Source organism: Abramis brama (genome assembly GCF_963993115.1).
Source record: "Abramis brama genome assembly, chromosome: 12".
Lineage (NCBI taxonomy): Eukaryota > Metazoa > Chordata > Actinopteri > Cypriniformes > Leuciscidae > Abramis > Abramis brama.
The window spans coordinates 10,315,902-10,334,279 of record NC_139974.1 but is presented as its reverse complement, the minus strand read 5'-3'; the positions used below and the strand labels follow the sequence as shown (position 1 = coordinate 10,334,279).

At 36.8% G+C, this 18,378-nt stretch overlaps 2 protein-coding genes across 3 annotated transcripts; one reads left to right on the top strand and one right to left on the bottom strand.

The window, feature by feature from the left end:
• Positions 1–49: 49 nt before the first annotated feature.
• mrpl24 (mitochondrial ribosomal protein L24) lies at positions 50–3,348 on the bottom strand. 2 transcript variants are annotated; one of them, XM_084131967.1, is made up of 6 exons: positions 3,211–3,348; positions 2,789–2,975; positions 1,486–1,581; positions 1,291–1,394; positions 402–532; positions 50–302 (listed from the first exon to the last, which is right to left on the bottom strand). In XM_084131967.1, the coding sequence occupies exons 2-6, from the start codon at positions 2,969–2,971 to the stop codon at positions 166–168; spliced, it is 651 nt and encodes a 216-aa protein (XP_083988093.1). In that variant the 5' UTR covers positions 2,972–2,975; positions 3,211–3,348; the 3' UTR covers positions 50–165. The 2 variants fall into 2 exon arrangements, with proteins under 2 accessions (XP_083988093.1, XP_083988092.1); XM_084131966.1 differs by having other exon boundaries at positions 2,789–2,972; positions 3,211–3,330.
• Positions 3,349–4,136: 788 nt separating this feature from the next.
• Positions 4,137–18,287, top strand: rfx5 (regulatory factor X, 5). The gene is made up of 10 exons (XM_084130813.1): positions 4,137–4,194; positions 5,505–5,652; positions 8,296–8,329; positions 8,724–8,806; positions 8,980–9,099; positions 9,733–9,852; positions 10,433–10,508; positions 10,658–10,856; positions 11,237–11,331; positions 12,583–18,287. The coding sequence occupies exons 2-10, from the start codon at positions 5,561–5,563 to the stop codon at positions 13,585–13,587; spliced, it is 1,824 nt and encodes a 607-aa protein (XP_083986939.1). The 5' UTR covers positions 4,137–4,194; positions 5,505–5,560; the 3' UTR covers positions 13,588–18,287.
• The last annotated feature ends 91 nt before the right edge of the window (positions 18,288–18,378 follow it).

Genomic DNA, 18,378 nt, shown 5'->3' with positions numbered 1-18,378 from the left:
TAATGGTTAGTAACGTGTTTGTGGCATAAAATCAAGGAAACGGAGTATATAACATTTGTTTAGTTTTATTGACAAAGTCTTCAGAACACACACATTATTTCTCCATGATAAATAATCTCGCTGTTGTTGTTAAGCTCAAACATAATACACAGTTTCTGTGGTAACTCAGTACCAGTAGCTTTTACGAGGCCTTCTATCTTCCTGAATGTTTAATTTCTCCATAACTTCTTCCTCAAGGGTTTTCAAAGATGGCATGTATGTTTTCTGAAGCGTGTCCTCTGGTGATGTGTCCTTGGGTCCATCTGGAAGGTACATAAAATATTTGAATATTTATAACTCTAGGAAGAAATGCATTGTTTTTTTTTAACTTTCAACCCCTTTCCCTTCCTCAGAAACCCCACCTTTCCACTGCTGGGGAATGATGCCGTCTTTTCTCTGGAAGACAGGTTTGGGAATAATCCGTCCTGTCCTGACAGAAACACGCACTCGCTCACCCTCTTCAGTGTATCTCCATTCGATATCTGTGGGCTTCCTAAGAAACATTAGACACAAACACATACATTGAGAGCCATTCTACTGTATTTCTGTATTGAATGTTTGATGCTCCAGAAGGCAATGTTAAAGGGATACTCTACCGTTTTTTCATATTAAACTATGTTATTCCCTTATCTAAACGAGTTGATACATACCTCTCATCTCAGTGCGTGCACTTAATCGCTCTAGCGCGCGGTGACACTTTGAAAGCACTTAGCTTACCCCAGTATATTCAGTGATATCTAACAGCAATGAATTTAGAAGTGACCAAACACATCAACGTTTTCCCTATTTAAAAACAGTTACACGAGTAGTTATACAACCAAGTATGGTGACACAAAATAAAACGTGGCGCTTTTCTAAGCGGGTTAAAAAGGATAACTATAATGTATGGCGTAATAGCACTTTTGGAAGTACTTCGACTGGCGCAGTAAAAAGTCACGCCTGATCCTCTTCCTCTCACTTCTGTCAATAGTGGAAAGAGGATCAGGCGTGACTTTTTACTGCGCCAGTCGAAGTACTTCCAAAAGTGCTATTACGCCATACATTATAGTTATCCTTTTTAACCCGCTTAGAAAAGCGCCACGTTTTATTTTGTGTCACCATACTTGGTCGTATAACTACTCGTGTAACTGTTTTTAAATAGGGAAAACGTTGCATGCACTGAGATGAGAGAGGTATGTATCAACTCGTCTTAGATAAGGGAATAACATAGTTTAATATGAAAAAACGGTAGAGTATCCCTTTAATGCTCACCTGTCAGTAGGGTCAATAAGCTTAATATCCTTCAGCAGCAGAGGGGCTTCACTGGCGATGTAAGTACCCCGATAATCTCCAGATCTGCCAACATACCTGTGATGCTGGTAAAAAATGTTTAAAACAATTTAAAGTGCTGCTTTTTAATAAAATCACAAAGAAAAGAGTCTTATTAAATACATGGTTTACTCCTACCGTGTTCAGGCCTTCGAGAATGACCCAGTTTCGACGCCGGAACACCTGAGCAACTTTGCCCTGCTTTCCTTTATCCTTCCCAGACAAAATCTCCACCTGGTTGAATCAGATTTAAATGCCATGTTATACAGATATGCATTGTGAAATAATACAAAACATGCACAAGTTAAATGGTGCTAAAACATCCACTACAGGGAGATTATTTAAAAACAGGGTGTTTTTATATTTTGCCATGGACCCCCAAATATAATAATCCTTGAGTGTGGGGGGACCCCATTGTAAAATTCAAATGTTAGCTTTATATTTGGTAACACTTTAATTTAAGGGGACATACAGTAGTTACATATGTTACTACATGTACTTACTATAGTAATAACAATAAATTAGGCTGCATAATTACTAGTAACCTACTACTACTACTTCGGGCGAGGTTGTGAAGACACTTCACTGTCCCATGAGGCCATGGGAGAGGATTTGTGAATGTCAGAGCAGCGATCGCAATGGATGCTGGAAGGTCACATGGTAATGACAAAATGGTGAATAGTACGTCCGGATTACATTCATACTACACACATTTTTCTAGCGGTCACAAAGTACTTATTCAAAATAAGTACCTACTCAAGAGAGTATGCGATTTCAAACGCAGTAATAATCTCTTCACAGATGACTTGTTTACTGGCGTGAGGGCGGGGCAACCTGTCACTCACATGAGATCACAGCAATAGCAAACCACAACCATTCAATCAATTGCCACATTACATTTTTTCTTGTTCGAAAATGACGTTTCACTCAGATATACGTCACAATAGAGAAGAAAAGACAAACACAACTTCCGTTTCATGCCGACTTTAATCAAAAATAATGTTTTCCACAGTACCCAGAGTTTGAAAATTGTTTGAAAACAATATCAGTACTATTTACATTCCAGTGGACTAAAAGATGCCTCCCAGATATCACACGTACATCACAGAGACGTCTATTTGATGTGCGTGTTTACATCTGGAAGACGTATTTCTGCTCATCTTCAATACGTCTATAGGACGTTTCCTGTCAGATGTCAAATAGACGTTTAGAAGATGTCTTTAAGATGTAATGATTTAGAATGTATGTTAAACTGACATCTTAAAGATGTCTATCAGATGTTAGTAAACAGCAGATGCTTTCCAGATTAAGTGATCTTTAACAGACATCTTGCAGACGTACGTGTGCTATCTCTGGAAGACGTCAGGTGGATAAAAAAACTGAACATCCTTTCACTACATATTAAATGTTTTCATACATAAACACAGAAAGGGTCACTTACTGTGTCTCCTCTCAGGACATGCCATTCCTCATTTGCAATAGGTTCAACAAACACCTTTCTTCTTTTCTTGCCTGGTGGATTGAGCCGCTTGGCTGCGATCGTCCAAGGTCTGTTTGTCCCGTAACGATAATCATGTGGAAATGCAGCTTTTGCTGCCATCGAAAGCAGCGCTGTCAGTCTCATACTGCTGTGGACAATAATAATAAAATACATAAATTATTTGTGGAATCTACTCTTGAATTACACATGTCATGCATTTCATCTTACAAAAATACAACATATTTATTTATATTCCCCCACTGACAGTTTGTAATACTACAGCAGCGGCATCTTCAATAAAAGCGGTCACTTTCTTGGGTAATGAGTGTTTATGCATGAGGTTTTTAAACGGATCCCATATAATACAGTGGCACTCTACCTACCTGAATTATTGCTGCTGCTTTTAGAGGCACATTTATATAAAATAACTAAATTAATTTGTAGTAATCAGAAATCCATCACCCACAAGGGTCAAACTTGTGTAGAACATGCGTTACTTCCTTTTCCTTTCGAGACAAGTCATGGAGACAAGTGAAGTAGTGTCAAAATAAAAGTCTCGATTGGTATTAAAAAGAAAGAAAAGACAAAGCAGCATAAATTGCGTCTGGGTATTATATTGAATTGTTGTAATTTGTTAGGATTTACAATAGCCATTGTTTAATAAAAGCAATGGTAATTGCTATAATAATGATCATTTGTAGCAATAAAAAATGTAGCAATAATTTATAATAATTCTGAAATTCTTCCTGAAAGGTTTTGTTGGCACTTGTATTTATAGATATAGATGTTGTCCTATCCCTGAGACGTTAAAGCTTAATTTAAATTAAGTTTTTTTAATGTGACAACTGGAGTAAAAAAATAAATAAAATGTGAGTGTAAAAATCTTTTCATATTCCTAGGATTTAGTTGAGCTTGACATTAATTAACGGGTTGTATTAATGCGTTCAGTACTTAAAAGTACACTTAAAAAAAGTTACCTTTGAATTTGTAAAAAACGAAATATTGAATATTACTACTTTAAGGCTAATTTGGTATTAATATCACCATACAAAAGCATATTAAGCATTTTCTATATTTTAGGAAATGTCCATCATTGTGTCCAATTACAATGTAGTTGTTTATATTTCATGAAAATGTACATAAAAATGATAGTTGCCTGACAGAATATTAAAAGGATTCTCTTTTTATTTTTTTTTGCTCGCATAAAACCATTAACCAATCAAATCGCCCTTTCATTCTGTATCCAAGTAGGATGACTCAGACCAACCAACTAGCGTCGAGCTTTGCTTTGTAGTCAGGCAGACATAACACAGTCGTCCAATCACAAAATAAGCCGAAAGGGGATTTTTGCTCTATATTTGTCTCAGGTAGTTTCTTTTTCGTTTATAAAATAAACGGTATCATTATTTTGTATTTGAATGAGATATTGCATTAGGTAAACTTTGTACAATGATAATGGGTATTTTTTTATGAGAAAATCCAGGTATTTTAATGTAATAATCGAAGGTTTTTGAGGCGTACAAGTGTGGCTAGCTAGCTCTATAGAAACAGCCTGGTAATGATATTAACGATAGCTAGCTTGTGTATACATATACTAAAAGCTAAAGTTATTTATTTATTTAATATATTTTTTACAAATTATGTCATTAAATTTTGAATTATAGTAAAATAACTTCGTTTTTGTTGGTTTCGTTAAGTCGACGTCTCTTCGGCCTGTTCGAACTCACGTTAGCCTATTAGCTGCTAAGTCAGACTTGTTTATTTCTAGTGATCAGTGAGAAGTTGCGTTTGAGAATTTGGTTAACTTGCGCTAAAATGAGCTTTTGGTCATAAATAACCAATGGCCTCAACTAGTTTCTGGTTGGTTGGCCTTTCTGTACGCCCACATAGAGATACACATGGGTGTAATCAACCAGAAATGTGCATGTCTCATGTATGCTAGCCGTATATTAGATTAAATCATGCATTTAAGTGATAATGAGTGATCGGATTTGATCCTGGTATCATGCATACACCGGCCGAAAGCATCAGTATCTTATGTTGAGAACTTCATTGGGTGCGTGTGTGCTGAATATGAGCAAATGTCTGGACTGGGGCAGGAAAAACAGCCCTGCAGTATTTGGGCATGGTCGCTATCCGATTGACCTGACAACAGTTTCATGAGTGGCTGTATTTTCAAAACGGGGAAAATGTCTCGAGCGTTTAGGCGTGGGAGAATGTAGGCGCTTGCGTGGTTTTATTGCGTGTTTACAGTCTGTATCTGCATGTGTAAACATGGCCTAAATATGCTAGTTTGTAGAGAAACTGATGATCATTTACAGACATGTGACGAATTGATTGTTTACCAGTAAGCAGTTTGTTCTAAGACTGTCTGGAGACTTTATGTTGTTGTGCATATTAAAGAAATACTATAAAACAACAAATGTGCTTTTTTAAAACCTAATACCAAAAATATGGTCTAAAAACTGCAAACACTCTACAACTTTTACTGTTGACATTTAGTTGCATTAATCAACAGTGGAATTGTGTTAGTTAAGCCCTGGTTGCATCTCTCAATAAACCTATAATTAATTTACTTTTGTAAAACATGCTGTTGCATATCAGACTCTAGAACACTAGAAAGTTAATCGAAACCTAATGTGAACACACATTAACATTTGCCTCATATTCTGTCTAGAGCTTCAGGTCCAGGAGGGTTCTGAATGCAGTTTGTCAGTCCAGTGTGGTTGAGACATGGCAGAAGATCAGGTAAAGACAGAAGCCTCGGCTGGGGAGGGGGAGACGGAGCCCAGTATGCTGCTGCAGAAGCTTAAGAGCAACATTTCGTAAGAAATACTACTTTTTACTCTTTCTTCATTGTGTTTCAGAGACAATCTTAAATCTGTATTACCAGAAGAAATGGTATATTACCTTTAAAATGAAAGGGTTAGTTCACCCAAAATTTAAAATTCTGTCATTAATTACTCACCCTCATTTCATTCCAAGTCTTTCATCTTCAGAACACAAATGAAGATCTTTTTAATGAAATTTGAGAGCTTTCTGTCCCTCCTTTGACAGCTACGCAACTACCACTTTGACGCTTCAAAAAGTTCATAAAGAGATCATAAAACTAATCCATATAAATCGAGTGGTTTAGTCCAAATTTTCTGAAGAAACACAATCGCTTTAAACACTGAACAGATCGAATTTAGGCTTTTATTCACATATAAACATTCATCAACTCACAGTAGTGTTGTCACGGTACCAAAATTTCAGTATTCGGTACCAATACCAGTGAAAATCCACGGTTCTCGGTACCAATTTCGGTACCAAAGCTTAATTTAGATTAAATTTACATAATTATATTAAAGTGTATATCACAGTTACAAAGATGGAAACTGTAGTATTAAAAACACTTTACAATAAGATTCCATTTGTTAAATAACATTAGATAAAATGACCTAACAATAAACAATAGTTATATACTGTCGCAATTATTCTCCTTTAGGGGTTAATTTAAAAATACATTTTTAAAATCAAAAGTTAACATTATTTCTGTTAACATTATTTAATGCACAATGAATGAAGTGAACAAACATGACCAATCAAGTGTTTGTATTAAATAATATTCACAAACATTAATTAATGTTGTAAAAATATATTGTTTACTCAATGTGTTATGTTAGATAACGCATTAAGTAATGTTAATGAATGGTATCTTATTGTAGCGTTACCAAAGATAAAACGTGTTTTATTTGACTTGACTGTACTTTTATTTAATCCAAAACTGCATTCATATTTAATTTTAAAAGGGCTTTTTAAACCTGCTAGGAGTTATCCAGCCAAGAATAAGACTAGAGCATGCTTTTCTGACGGACTGATATTAATGACGGCTTTTTATTTCTCATCTCCATAAATATATCTATATAGTTCCTCTCCTCTATATATAAATAGGCTATATATAGTAGTAAAGCTAATGCAAGGGCTAGAAATCAATGAATTCTTTGCTAATACTTCCTCGTCATCATGGACAGCGCAGTTCGCAACGCTTTCTTCTTTCCACAAGCGCTTGTTCTCCCGTGGCGTCTGTTGTTGCTATGCATCCATGAACATAAGCGCGCATGGAAAAACGAGCGCGCCGCTTCTATTATGAGCGCGCTTGCCGCGCGCCATTTGAAATAACGTATCTGCACGCGCAAAAACATCAGCGCCACATCAGCAGCACCGCCGGTCGCCATGTCTCAGTGCTTTTATGAAGAGGACGCAACTGCACGCGCTTCGGGCATGCACGCGCATCAAGTACCGGGTTTGAGAAAACCTGGTACCGTGACGTTTAAAAAAAAAATTGTACCGACTTGGTACCGAAGTACCGGGTCTTTTGACAACACTAACTCACAGTAAACAGACACTCAAGCATGTTCGCCAATGTGGTTCATTCTCGTGTTACGCAGCGCGTTTGAGCTTCAGCAAGAACCAATGAGGTTCAGTCTTGTGTTACGCAGCACGTTTGAGCTTCAGCAAGAACCAATGAGGTTCAGTCTTGTGTTACGCAGCACGTTTGAGCTTCAGCAAGAACCAATGAGGTTCATTCTCGTGTTACGCAGCACGTTTGAGCTTCAGCAAGAACCAATGAGGTTCAGTCTCGTGTTACGTAGCACGATTGAGCTTCCGCAAGAACCAATGAGGTTCATTCTCGTGTTACGCAGCACGTTTGAGCTTCCGCAAGAACCAATGAGGTTCATTCTCGTGTTACGCAGCACGTTTGAGCTTCAGCAAGAACCAATGAGCTTCATTCTCGTGTTACGCAGCGCGTTTGAGCTTCAGCAAGAACCAATGAGGTTCAGTCTCGTGTTACGCAGCACGATTGAGCTTCTGCAAGAACCAATGAGGTTCATTCTCGTGTTACGCAGCACGTTTGAGCTTCAGCAAGAACCAATGAGGTTCATTCTCGTGTTACGCAGCGCGTTTGAGCTTCAGCAAGAACCAATGAGGTTCATTCTCGTGTTACGCAGCACGTTTGAGCTTCCGCAAGAACCAATGAGGTTCATTCTCGTGTTGTCTTCACGTGTGTGAAGTCATTAATTAACTAAATTGTTGAACCAACGTGGTTCGAATGATGGATGTGTGACAAAGTTACTATGTTTTCGGGAAACAGTTGTGACTAGTTAGTTAGTTTCTCCAAAGATGTATCGTTCTATGGTGGTTAAGCAGCAAGTTGCGTCATTGTATGATGAACCCCAGCAGCTACATTGGCTCAGCTAGTGGTTCGTTTGGGCCAAGGCTTCTTTTTTTGTGACCAGTGGCAGACAGTAAAGAGTGTTTGTGAAACCTTTTTTTAAAATGGTCAGTATTGATACTAGTGGCACAGAAATGACTCTCTTTTTTACTGTTATTACCAGAAATGTTAGAAAAAAGAAAGAAAACATTTTTCTTTTCCATCTTTATTTGCACAAATATACATGTTTCTAATCTTTTTTATTTTTCCACAGTAAAAATGTGCAGGGCAAAGTGGAAAAAATTTTGGTAAGTGGATAAAGTATAATGAGATTTCAGTATTCTGAAATTGTATAGTTGATATCAAGTGTATTTTCAGTTATAGTCGTTATATTCTTATTTATAACAAGGATATAACAGTGACACTTTTTGTTAGCTATAGTGTGAACACTGGAGAAACACTCAAGTATCTCATCAAGGCACAATTGTGGTAGATTATATTTGAACCCACAACTATTACATTAGCAGTTCAGATCTATAACAACTAGGCTACCACCAATCTTGTTTATATTGTGTTACAACTGTGTCTTATTGTATAGTATAATATTACACACTCATTCAGTTTACATGTACATTTGCAGTGTTTTTGAGCACATTTTTTCCCCTCATTTCTTCTTTCTCCTTGTGACATGTCTCCTCTCAGGAAGATGTACAGCGTTTCTCTGACAACGACAAACTCTACCTTTATCTACAGCTACCCTCAGGTCCAAGTACAGGAGAGAAGAGGTACAGCTCATAAAATCACACAAACTTCAGTCAACCTTGATCCATTTATTTTTTAAATATATCAGTTCTGAATAGTAATATTTGAGGTCCTTTTTTAAATCCTAGCCAATCAGGCGAGCTAAGAAATGCTATATTTGAAACATGTTTACAAACTGCTTTTCTGTGTGCACCAGTGGCGATTCAAACTCGGTCAACACAGCAGACCAGCTTCACACCTGTAACTGGATCCGTAGCCACTTGGAAGAACATCCTGACACCTGCCTGCCTAAACAAGATGTTTACGAGACATACCGGTAAGGACAGATTTGTTGTCGGAAAAGTATAGGAATTTCTTTGGAAAAATCTTATTAAAGCCAAACTGTATTGAAGATATTTAATTTTTAATAAAATCTAGCATCCCACTCGTACAACCATATAAACATTCACCGCGCTAGATAGACAGCATGCAGATGATGTTGAAATTTTGGTCAAATACATGCTATTTTCGGTGTGTATGAAACATACAATATGCTTCAAATGGTTATTCATGTATGTTTAATATGTACCACTTTAATGAAAAGACAAGGTGATGTAGCTGTTGTGGAAAAAACTAATAAAGAATACCAGTTGCAGCAGCAATCGTTTAAAGTTTGTGACACATCCAAATCAGAAACTCGGGTATCAAAATGATCTCAGAGTTTCCCAGTTGTAAATACGACTTGAGTGGGTGTTCATGTCTAATTTCCGACTAGGAAACTTGTATTTACGATGCTTCCAATAGGCAGTATTGTGGTTACATCTAATAAATGTATATCTTATATAGGTAAACACTTTCCAGCTGTTTACCTAGACTTTTAAGGGACAATTATCTGTTTTTTTCTGTCCATGTTTTCAGTTTTTCACAAAAATACAATGATTGCTTACTGACCTCTTTTATATCTAAACAGGAAGCACTGTGACAACTTACAGCATCGGCCTCTAAGTGCAGCAAATTTTGGCAAAATCATCCGAGACATCTTCCCTAACATTAAAGCACGAAGACTGGGCGGTAGAGGACAGTCCAAATATCCTTTTGTCCCTGATTTAATTTAATTTGTATAAAACACAGACAAACATTTTTGCCTCAAAATATTTCCAAAACCCTATATAGAGAAGTCCAAGACACCATATCATCAGATTGATTGTACAGTGATTCATAAATGTCATGAAAACACACACGTTGCACTGTTAAAGATTCTTAGATGGCTTTCTGCACATTGTCAACACTCTTGATACAATGTAAGCCTGTTTCCGCCACAGAATAATTTATTTGATTTTTTTTCACAATTCTGACTTTTTCCCCCTCATAATCACTAGTTTATACCCCCTTTCAGACTTTTTGCAACTGTGAGTTATAAAGTTCAAATTGTGAGATATTAACTCACATTTGCGAAATAAAAAGTCACAATTACCTATTTTTTATTCCATGGTGGAATATATCTGTAAAGGTTTGGTTTTAAGATGTCTTGTATGTCTAATACTTTTGACAAATGAATTTCATCCCATTCAATTGATAATCATTTAACTGAATTCAAACTAAAAATCTCTTTTAATTCGATAAGACTTAGTGTATAGTATATTGTCCCTTAACATAATTTCCAGCACATACTGCTATAGTGGGATACGTCGAAAGACTGTGTTAAACATGCCGTTACTGCCCAACCTGGACCTCAAAAATGACCCGGTATGATTGTCTTCTCACTACAGACTTTTTCTCTAATTTGCTTTCACAACATGAAAATAATAAATACAGGCTATCGGTTAATTTTAACATAAACGTATGCTTATGCTAAAATATTCTATTTATATACCCATTTGATGTGCCACCTCCAGTCTGAACTGACAGAACTGGTGCAGACCTACAAGCAAGAGGTCACCGAAGCAGCCTGTGAGCTCATCTGTGACTGGGCCCAAAAGATCCTGAAGCGTTCTTTTGACACGGTGGTAGAAATCGCACGCTTCCTCGTGCAGGAGCACATCGTCAACCCACGCTGCAGCCAAGCCGAGCTCGTCACCTCAGCCGCTCTTGCAGGTACATGTCAAGTATAGTAAGATGACATGTTACATTTTGCTCAGAGTTATTGTAGTATCATTCATATACGGTTATAGGTTTTGTTAATTTTTTTTAATTAGATTTAATTTTTATATTTTCTGTTTTTAATTTAGTTAGAATGTAATGCTTTTGTCATTTTTAGTAGTTTTTCTTTTTTAATATGTTTATGTAGTGTTTATCAAGTTTTAGTTATTTTAGTATTTCAACTTGAGAAATGAGAAATGTTGCCTTGGCAGCTAGATGAAATAAAATAAGTTTGTTTTTATATTTTATCTTATTTCAGGTAATGAAAAAAAAAAAAAATTTTTTTAATGGTTTTAGTTAATGATAATAACATTTGGTTTTGCCTGGTTTATTAGGTGGATCTTCCAAACCTCATAAGGTTATCAAAAAGATTTCAGCAGCTTCCCGAGCAGGTGGAGCAGAGGAGGATAGTGGCAGTGTGGACAATAAGGTATTACTGTGCAAATAAAATAATCCGAATAATTCATAATTATTCATTAGTCATTTTTGCTCTACTCTCTAGAACAGTTGATTCAGATTGCTGCAAATATTTGTATAACATTTGTTTTTCTGTACTGTTATGTTTCTTAACTGAATTAGATATTTATTGGCCATTTATTTATTTATTTGTTAAGTAGCCAGGTCCTAAGTTGCCAATCATTATCACAAAATAAATCCTTAAAGGGATAGTTCACCCAAAAATGAAAATGATCCCATAATTTACTCACCCTCAAGCCATCCTATGTGTATATGACTTTCTTCTTTCAGCCAAACACAGTCAGAGTAATATTAAAAAATATCCTTGCTCTTCCAAGCTTTATAATGGGAGTGAATGGTACCTTAGATTTTGAAGCCCAAAAAAGCGCATCCATCCATCATAAAAGTAATCCATACGGCTCCAGGGGGTTAATAAAGGCCTTCTGAAGCGAAGCAATGCGTTTTTGTAAGAAAAATATCCATATTTGTAACTTTATAAACAATAATCACTGGCTTGCCAGAGTTCAAGTTCCGGCTGAAGAATGACTTCTTACCCGATGTAGGATGTAGGAGTAGCGTAAGCTTAGGTGAGAGTAGTCGCATTTCGTGATTCAAACAAATAGGGTGGGGCAACACACTCAAGCTCCTCCCACATTTCTCTGTAAAAATACTCGCTTTAGACTCGCTCTAATTCGTGACGGTGTTTTGTTTTGCTCTATCCTCTGTACTCAGCGTTCATCAATACGCCATGCGTCAGGTCAGAGGTCACTCTTCCGCTGGAACTAGACTCGCATACTGCCATTACCGGAAGCGAGTGATTATAGTTTGTAAAGTTATAAATATGGATATTTTTCTTACAAAAATGCATCGCTTGGCTTCAGAAGGCCTTTATTAACCCCCTGGAGCCGTATGGATTACTTTTATGATGGATGGATGCGCTTTTTTGGGCTTCAAAATCTAAGGTACCATTCACTCCCATTATAAAGCTTGGAAGAGCCAGGATATTTTATAAAATAACTCCAACTGTGTTTGGCCGAAAGAAGAATGTCATATATACACCTAGGACGGTTTGAGGGTGAGTAAATCATAATTAAAATTTTTGGGTGAATTAACCCTTTAAGGGCTCGTTTTGCGATAATATCACATATTAAGAGTAGTAAATAGTATTATAAATAGTAAATATAATACTTTAAGAAAAAAAGTATCACTGTGATGTTTTTGGCAGCAAAAAGATAAAGACGGTGTGGAACAGCCGCCATCCAATAAGCAGCAGGTCAGTGATAAACCGACCAACAAGGTGGAGTCGGCTCGAGTGGAGGCCTACATGAAGAAGCTGCCTCAGCTCCTTCCCAGGGGCACCGTCCCAGAGAAAACCTCCCCACCGTGTCTGGCACCATCCGATTCGGGAAGTGTTCAAGTCACTTTGCCCATTACCGTCACAACGATACCCTCTCAGCCAGGCGGCACCGTCCCTCTTATGATTCTGCCATCAGGCATGAGTCTCTCTTACCCTGAGCGTGAGAAAACTTCGGTCACGGTCGCCACTTCCGCTGCTCCGACCCCTGTCGTCCAGAGAGCGCGACCGGCGGCTCCAAAGAGGGGCCCTGACCCTTCCACCTCAGTGTCAGCTGCTGGCGTTGCTCCAAAACGCAAAAGAGGACGACCCAGAAAGCCAAGACCTGAAGACGTGGCACCACAGGCACTGTCAGCCCCAACCTCGAATCCAAATCCAGCTTTGCTCACAAGAGGAGTAATCCGAAAGGCCATGCCTTCTTGTTCTCCCCCAACTCCTTCGCAGTTGGTAGAAATTGTGATCCAGGACCAGCCAGGCTTGATGCTTAGCCAACTTCCGACCATCCAGGAAGTGACAGACGCTGAGAATAGAGGCGTAGTGGTGCAGTGTCAACCTGCACCAGAACCGGAGAAGCAGCAGTCCGTCCTGCTAATGCAAGATCCCAACCAACCCGGTTTCGAACTGACCACCAGGAGGATGGTCATCCAACATGCGCCGTTATACAGAGAAGGACGGCCTGTTCCCCTAGAAGTGCCACAGAGCGCCATCTCGTACCTCCCGCACCTCCCGCCTGCAACGTTATTAGAGGACAGAGGAGAAGTGGAAATTACTCTGACTCCTGTGGAGCCACATGCCGGTTCCATGCCAAACTCAGCAGGTATCTCCAGCTGCTTCGGCTCCTTGTCTGGAGAAACCCCCAAACCCGACGCCCCGTGACAGCAGCACAGCAAACCGTCTCCTTTCTCAGAGCCTTTCCAGTGCTTCTGTGAATCGCATATTAGCTTGTAGTCAAACTGAGGTTTACCATCTTGGCTGAGCTTGAGTGGGTATGTCTGCTTTCTGTGTTAAAAAAAAAATGTAGAGAAGTACAACCTGTCATTGTTGCCTTCAAACAGCAACTACACTCATATTTTCATATTAATAACATGACACATTAGTGAATTCCTGAAGATTTCAGGAATGCTGTTGAAGAGATTATGAATTTAAGTGACCTAAAACAAGAAAGAGTGAATTTTAGTGCATTGGAAATTGAACAGATATACTCGCAAATAACAGTCCAATCTGGTCCAGCTCAGTTCTAAACATTTAAAAAAGACAATTCATAGTCACGCTCAGTGCCATAAAGGGCAGTCCATCTTTTATTGCTCTAACCATCTTTGCATGTTTGTGTTTGTAAACATGAATTGAGAGACATTTGAGTGTGTTTGTAGCTGTTCAGATGACAAAGAGTTATATTACGGGTTTGCAACTTCAGGGTTCTAAAAAAGTCCCTCTCTCACCCAATGATTGGGTTAGTAGTTAGGAGTTCAGTTTTTTAAGTATTATTAACGTCACAAATAGATAAAGATATACAAAGCTTCGAAATTACTACATCTAGTTGCTGTTGCGAAGGTCAAGACGACACTACTGGTTCAGATGGTGCACAATGTAGGTGGATAGAAAAACGAAAACCTCTTAAGTCCCTTTAAATATGCAAATGAGGCTGTGATTTCGGGATCGTTCTCAAAACCCCCCCTCGTTCAGGTCTGTCCAGTTGTTTTCTTACAGCAACATAAATAGCACTTAACAGATGTAAATAGTTTATCTGTGAGCCCAGAAGAATATCTTCATAGGTTAAAATTTTCCAAATGTATAGCCATCGTCACTATATTGCTACTATGAAATATTATTCCTATTATTAGTTACTAGTAAAGTGTGCACTGTCACCCTAAAAGCATGTACAAAAAAATTTCTAAAATTTGATTATATTATTTAAATTTAGACTGAAATAAGTACTAATTATTTATTTATTAAAAACAAAAACACAATAGCTTCTCTTTGTGTTGATCATCTCTTAAAAGAGAATTTTGCTCTATTTCTATAGCCTTTAAATACACCATTTTTATTAGTGGTTTGTGTTTCAGATATTACACTTGATCTTAGCCAAAAGTTCATAAATGTGAGGGAAAATTGTTGTGATAAAATTGACATTTTATTTGTAATTTTTGTAAGTATTATTTAAAAAATGATAATTTACAGTTCAAATAATTCATTTGATGTGCTTTATTAAATTCAGAAGTATTGAAAGGCTATGAACTGAGGTAAAAAATCTCCTTTAAAGTTTACTCAAGATGATAATCTCAGCGGAGGCTGTTGATGGATAAAGGGGTTAAATAGGCAATTCGTTTAAAAACAAAGCCACTCCAATTATTTATGAAGAGATTTGGAGTCAGATGTAGTTATTTATTCAAATATTGTAGTAATATATGTGAGATGGGAAATGAGTGGAAGTGATAACTTTACTAAAGAGTAATGGTGCTTTAAAAAAGCGAAACGGGTTTAACTACGCAAATGATTGTGATTCACAACGCAGTGATTTCAGCAATCAGCAGTTTGACTGCACTGAACGTCCGCTGCTCACTGGTGCTGAATTACTACGGTATAATGTTAGCAGAACGGTAACGGCTGTCAGACAGCCTGCTAGCGGTGCATCAGCAGAAAACACATTTAGGCTCGTCAAATGAATGTGCTATAAATGTCTCGTTTAATTCTGCTCAGTTTACTCAAGGTTGAAATTTTGACTCTAACCAAAATGAATTGAAGTCTTTATTATAATTGAAGGAGCTTTTATTTTGTGGTATTGGTAGGGCCTGTTGCATTTTGATCGTTTGTGTTTTATATTATGATTTATTTTCCCTTGTAAAGGCAGTGCACAGTTCTAATATTCTGCCTCATTTGCAGTCTTGAGATTTCAATACTTATATCTCAATATCCTGACAACAGCAATTCTGTATCCTGTGAAGTAAAATATCTGACTTACTTTTTTAAAGAGTACATTGACAAAAAAAACATGTAATTTACATTAATAACCACAAACAGTTAATGAAGTCATTTACTAAGACAGTTCTTAATTGCAACGTTCAAATGAATGACTGAAAACTGGAACATTAGATTAATGTGCATCTGAGAAATTACATAGTTGAGGAATGAGTGTAAATAATCAGATTTGACAGATCTGAAGCTGAAAAGTTCCTTTTTATATCTGAAAAGTGATTGAAAGCAGTTTAAAAGTGTTATTTTATATGGAAGCTTGTTTACGCCAGGAAATAAAATAACTAATTGTGACTTTTTTTCTCCCAATTGTGAAATATAAACTCACATTTTTTACTTTTTATCTCGCAATCGAGTTCTCGCAATTCTGACTTTATCTCTCGAAATTGTGTTTATATCCTGCAATTCTGATTTAATTTCTCAGAACTGAGACATCTAAACTCGCAATTCTGACTTTTTATCTCGCAATTGAGTAGTTTCACAATTCTGTTTTTTTCGCAGTTGAGTTTAAATCTCGCAATTCTGACTTTTCTCGCAATCGAGTTTATATCTCGCAATTCTCTATTTTTTTACTCAGTATTTAGAGATTTGAGAGAACTCGCAATTGTACTGTATGTTATGAAGTCCGAATTGCGAAATAAAAACTCGATTTTATTTCTCAGAATTGAGAAAGTTGGAGTTGCGAGTTATGAAGTCAGAATTGCGAGATTCAAACTTTCAATTGCGAGTTATAAAGTCCGGCGAGCTATAAACTCGCAATTCTTACTTTTTTATCGCAATTGTGAGTTAATTTCTCAGAATTGAGAAATATAAACTTGCAATTGCAAGTTATAAAGCCAGAATTGCAAGATAAAATTCGCAATTGCGAGTTATGAAGTCCGAATTGCAAGATATAAACTTGCAATTGCAAGTTATAAAGTCTTGTGAGATAAAAACTTGCAGATCTGACTTTTTTCTCACAATTCTGATTTTATTTCTCAGAATTGAGACATCTAAACTCGCAATTCTTTTTATCTCGCAATTGAGTAGTTTCACAATTCTGTTTTTTTCGCAGTTGAGTTTAAATCTTGCAATTCTGACGTTTCTCGCAATCAAGTTTATATCTCACAATTCTCTATTTTTTTACTCAGTATTTAGAGATTTGAGAGAACTCGCAATTGTACTGTAAGTCCGAATTGCGAAATAAAAATTCGATTTTATTTCTCAGAATTGAGAAAGTTGGAGTTGCGAGTTATGAAGTCAGAATTGCGAGATTCAAACTTTCAATTGCGAGTTATAAAGTCCGGCAAGCTATAAAATCGCAATTCTTACTTTTTTATCGCAATTGTGAGTTAATTTCTCAGAATTGAGAAATATAAACTTGCAATTGCAAGTTATAAAGTCTTGCGAGATAAAAACTTGCAGGTCTGACTTTTTTTCTCACAATTCTGTTGAAATCTAAACTCGGAATTGCCCGTTATAAACTCGCAGTTGCAAGTTATGAAGTCCGAATTGCAAGATATAAACTCGCTATTCTGAAAAAAAAGGTCAGAATTGTGAGATACAAACTTGTAATTGCAAGAAAAAAGTCGGGAATTTTTCTCAGTCACCTTTTTTATTCTTTTATTCTGTGGCAGAAATGAGCTTCCATATTATTCCATGGGAATAAATTAAACATTCGGGCGTATGATCACTTCCATCCATTTATGGATAGATTATTCATATCCTCATAGTCCATTGACAAATAATGTCATTTTTTGTTGCAAGTACAATGTCACACCGCGGAAATGTAAAACGTTCAGTAAAACATAGTGCCTCATACAAACCACTGTGCTCTGTAAATATCCATTTTCTTTGCATTATTTATGAGGTTGTGATTACGCTCTGAAGCGTGGAGTGGATCATTTGTTTTTACTGTTTGGTAAAGGCTCACAAAACTGTTGCCCTCAAAAAGAAGGAAAACCAAAATGACACGCTGGTCACACGAGTGTGTTGTAATTTACCCATCAGTGTTGGTAATTCTTATGTTTCATTGTGACAAACTCAAAAGAAACCAATTGCGAACGTGTCTAGCACATTAACTTCTCACCGAGTCATGTAGAATTGTTCATTCGTTTTTCTATCAACCCCGTGGAATCTGCGTACGTGTTCATTTGTTGTGCGTGTCAGTACTATGCTATGAGTTTACCCTGACATTTTTACCATAGACATCTAACATGTCTAATGTTCTAATCTAAGTACCAGCTCTTTTTTAGTCAGTCCATGCATGGTTTGTGTATTGAATGTGTTTTTAAAAAGTTACAAAAGGATCTGATATTTGTTCGGAGTTGGGCAGTTTCTTTTTAAAACATTTGAACCCTGGTGTTTGTCTTGCACTTTAATTTTCTCAACGGAAAGCACACAGGGGGAGAAAAAGATGAAATGCAGCACCTTGTACATTGTTTGTTTTTGTACTTATAAAGTCCTCTTTTCAAAAAGTTTTTCTTTTTTGTATTTCATGTTTTTTCATGTTAAAAGTGTACAATTGGACATCTTCCATATAAAACAATGAAATGAAATTATCTCTGACTGTGAGCACATTTTCATAAATCAGCACTAATAAACAATATGTATGATGTGTTTCTTTATATCAAGTGTTTGTGAACTACTTGACCCATGTTCACTGCATTTATAATGTTTTAATGATATAGAATTATATTTATATATTTTCTCAATAGT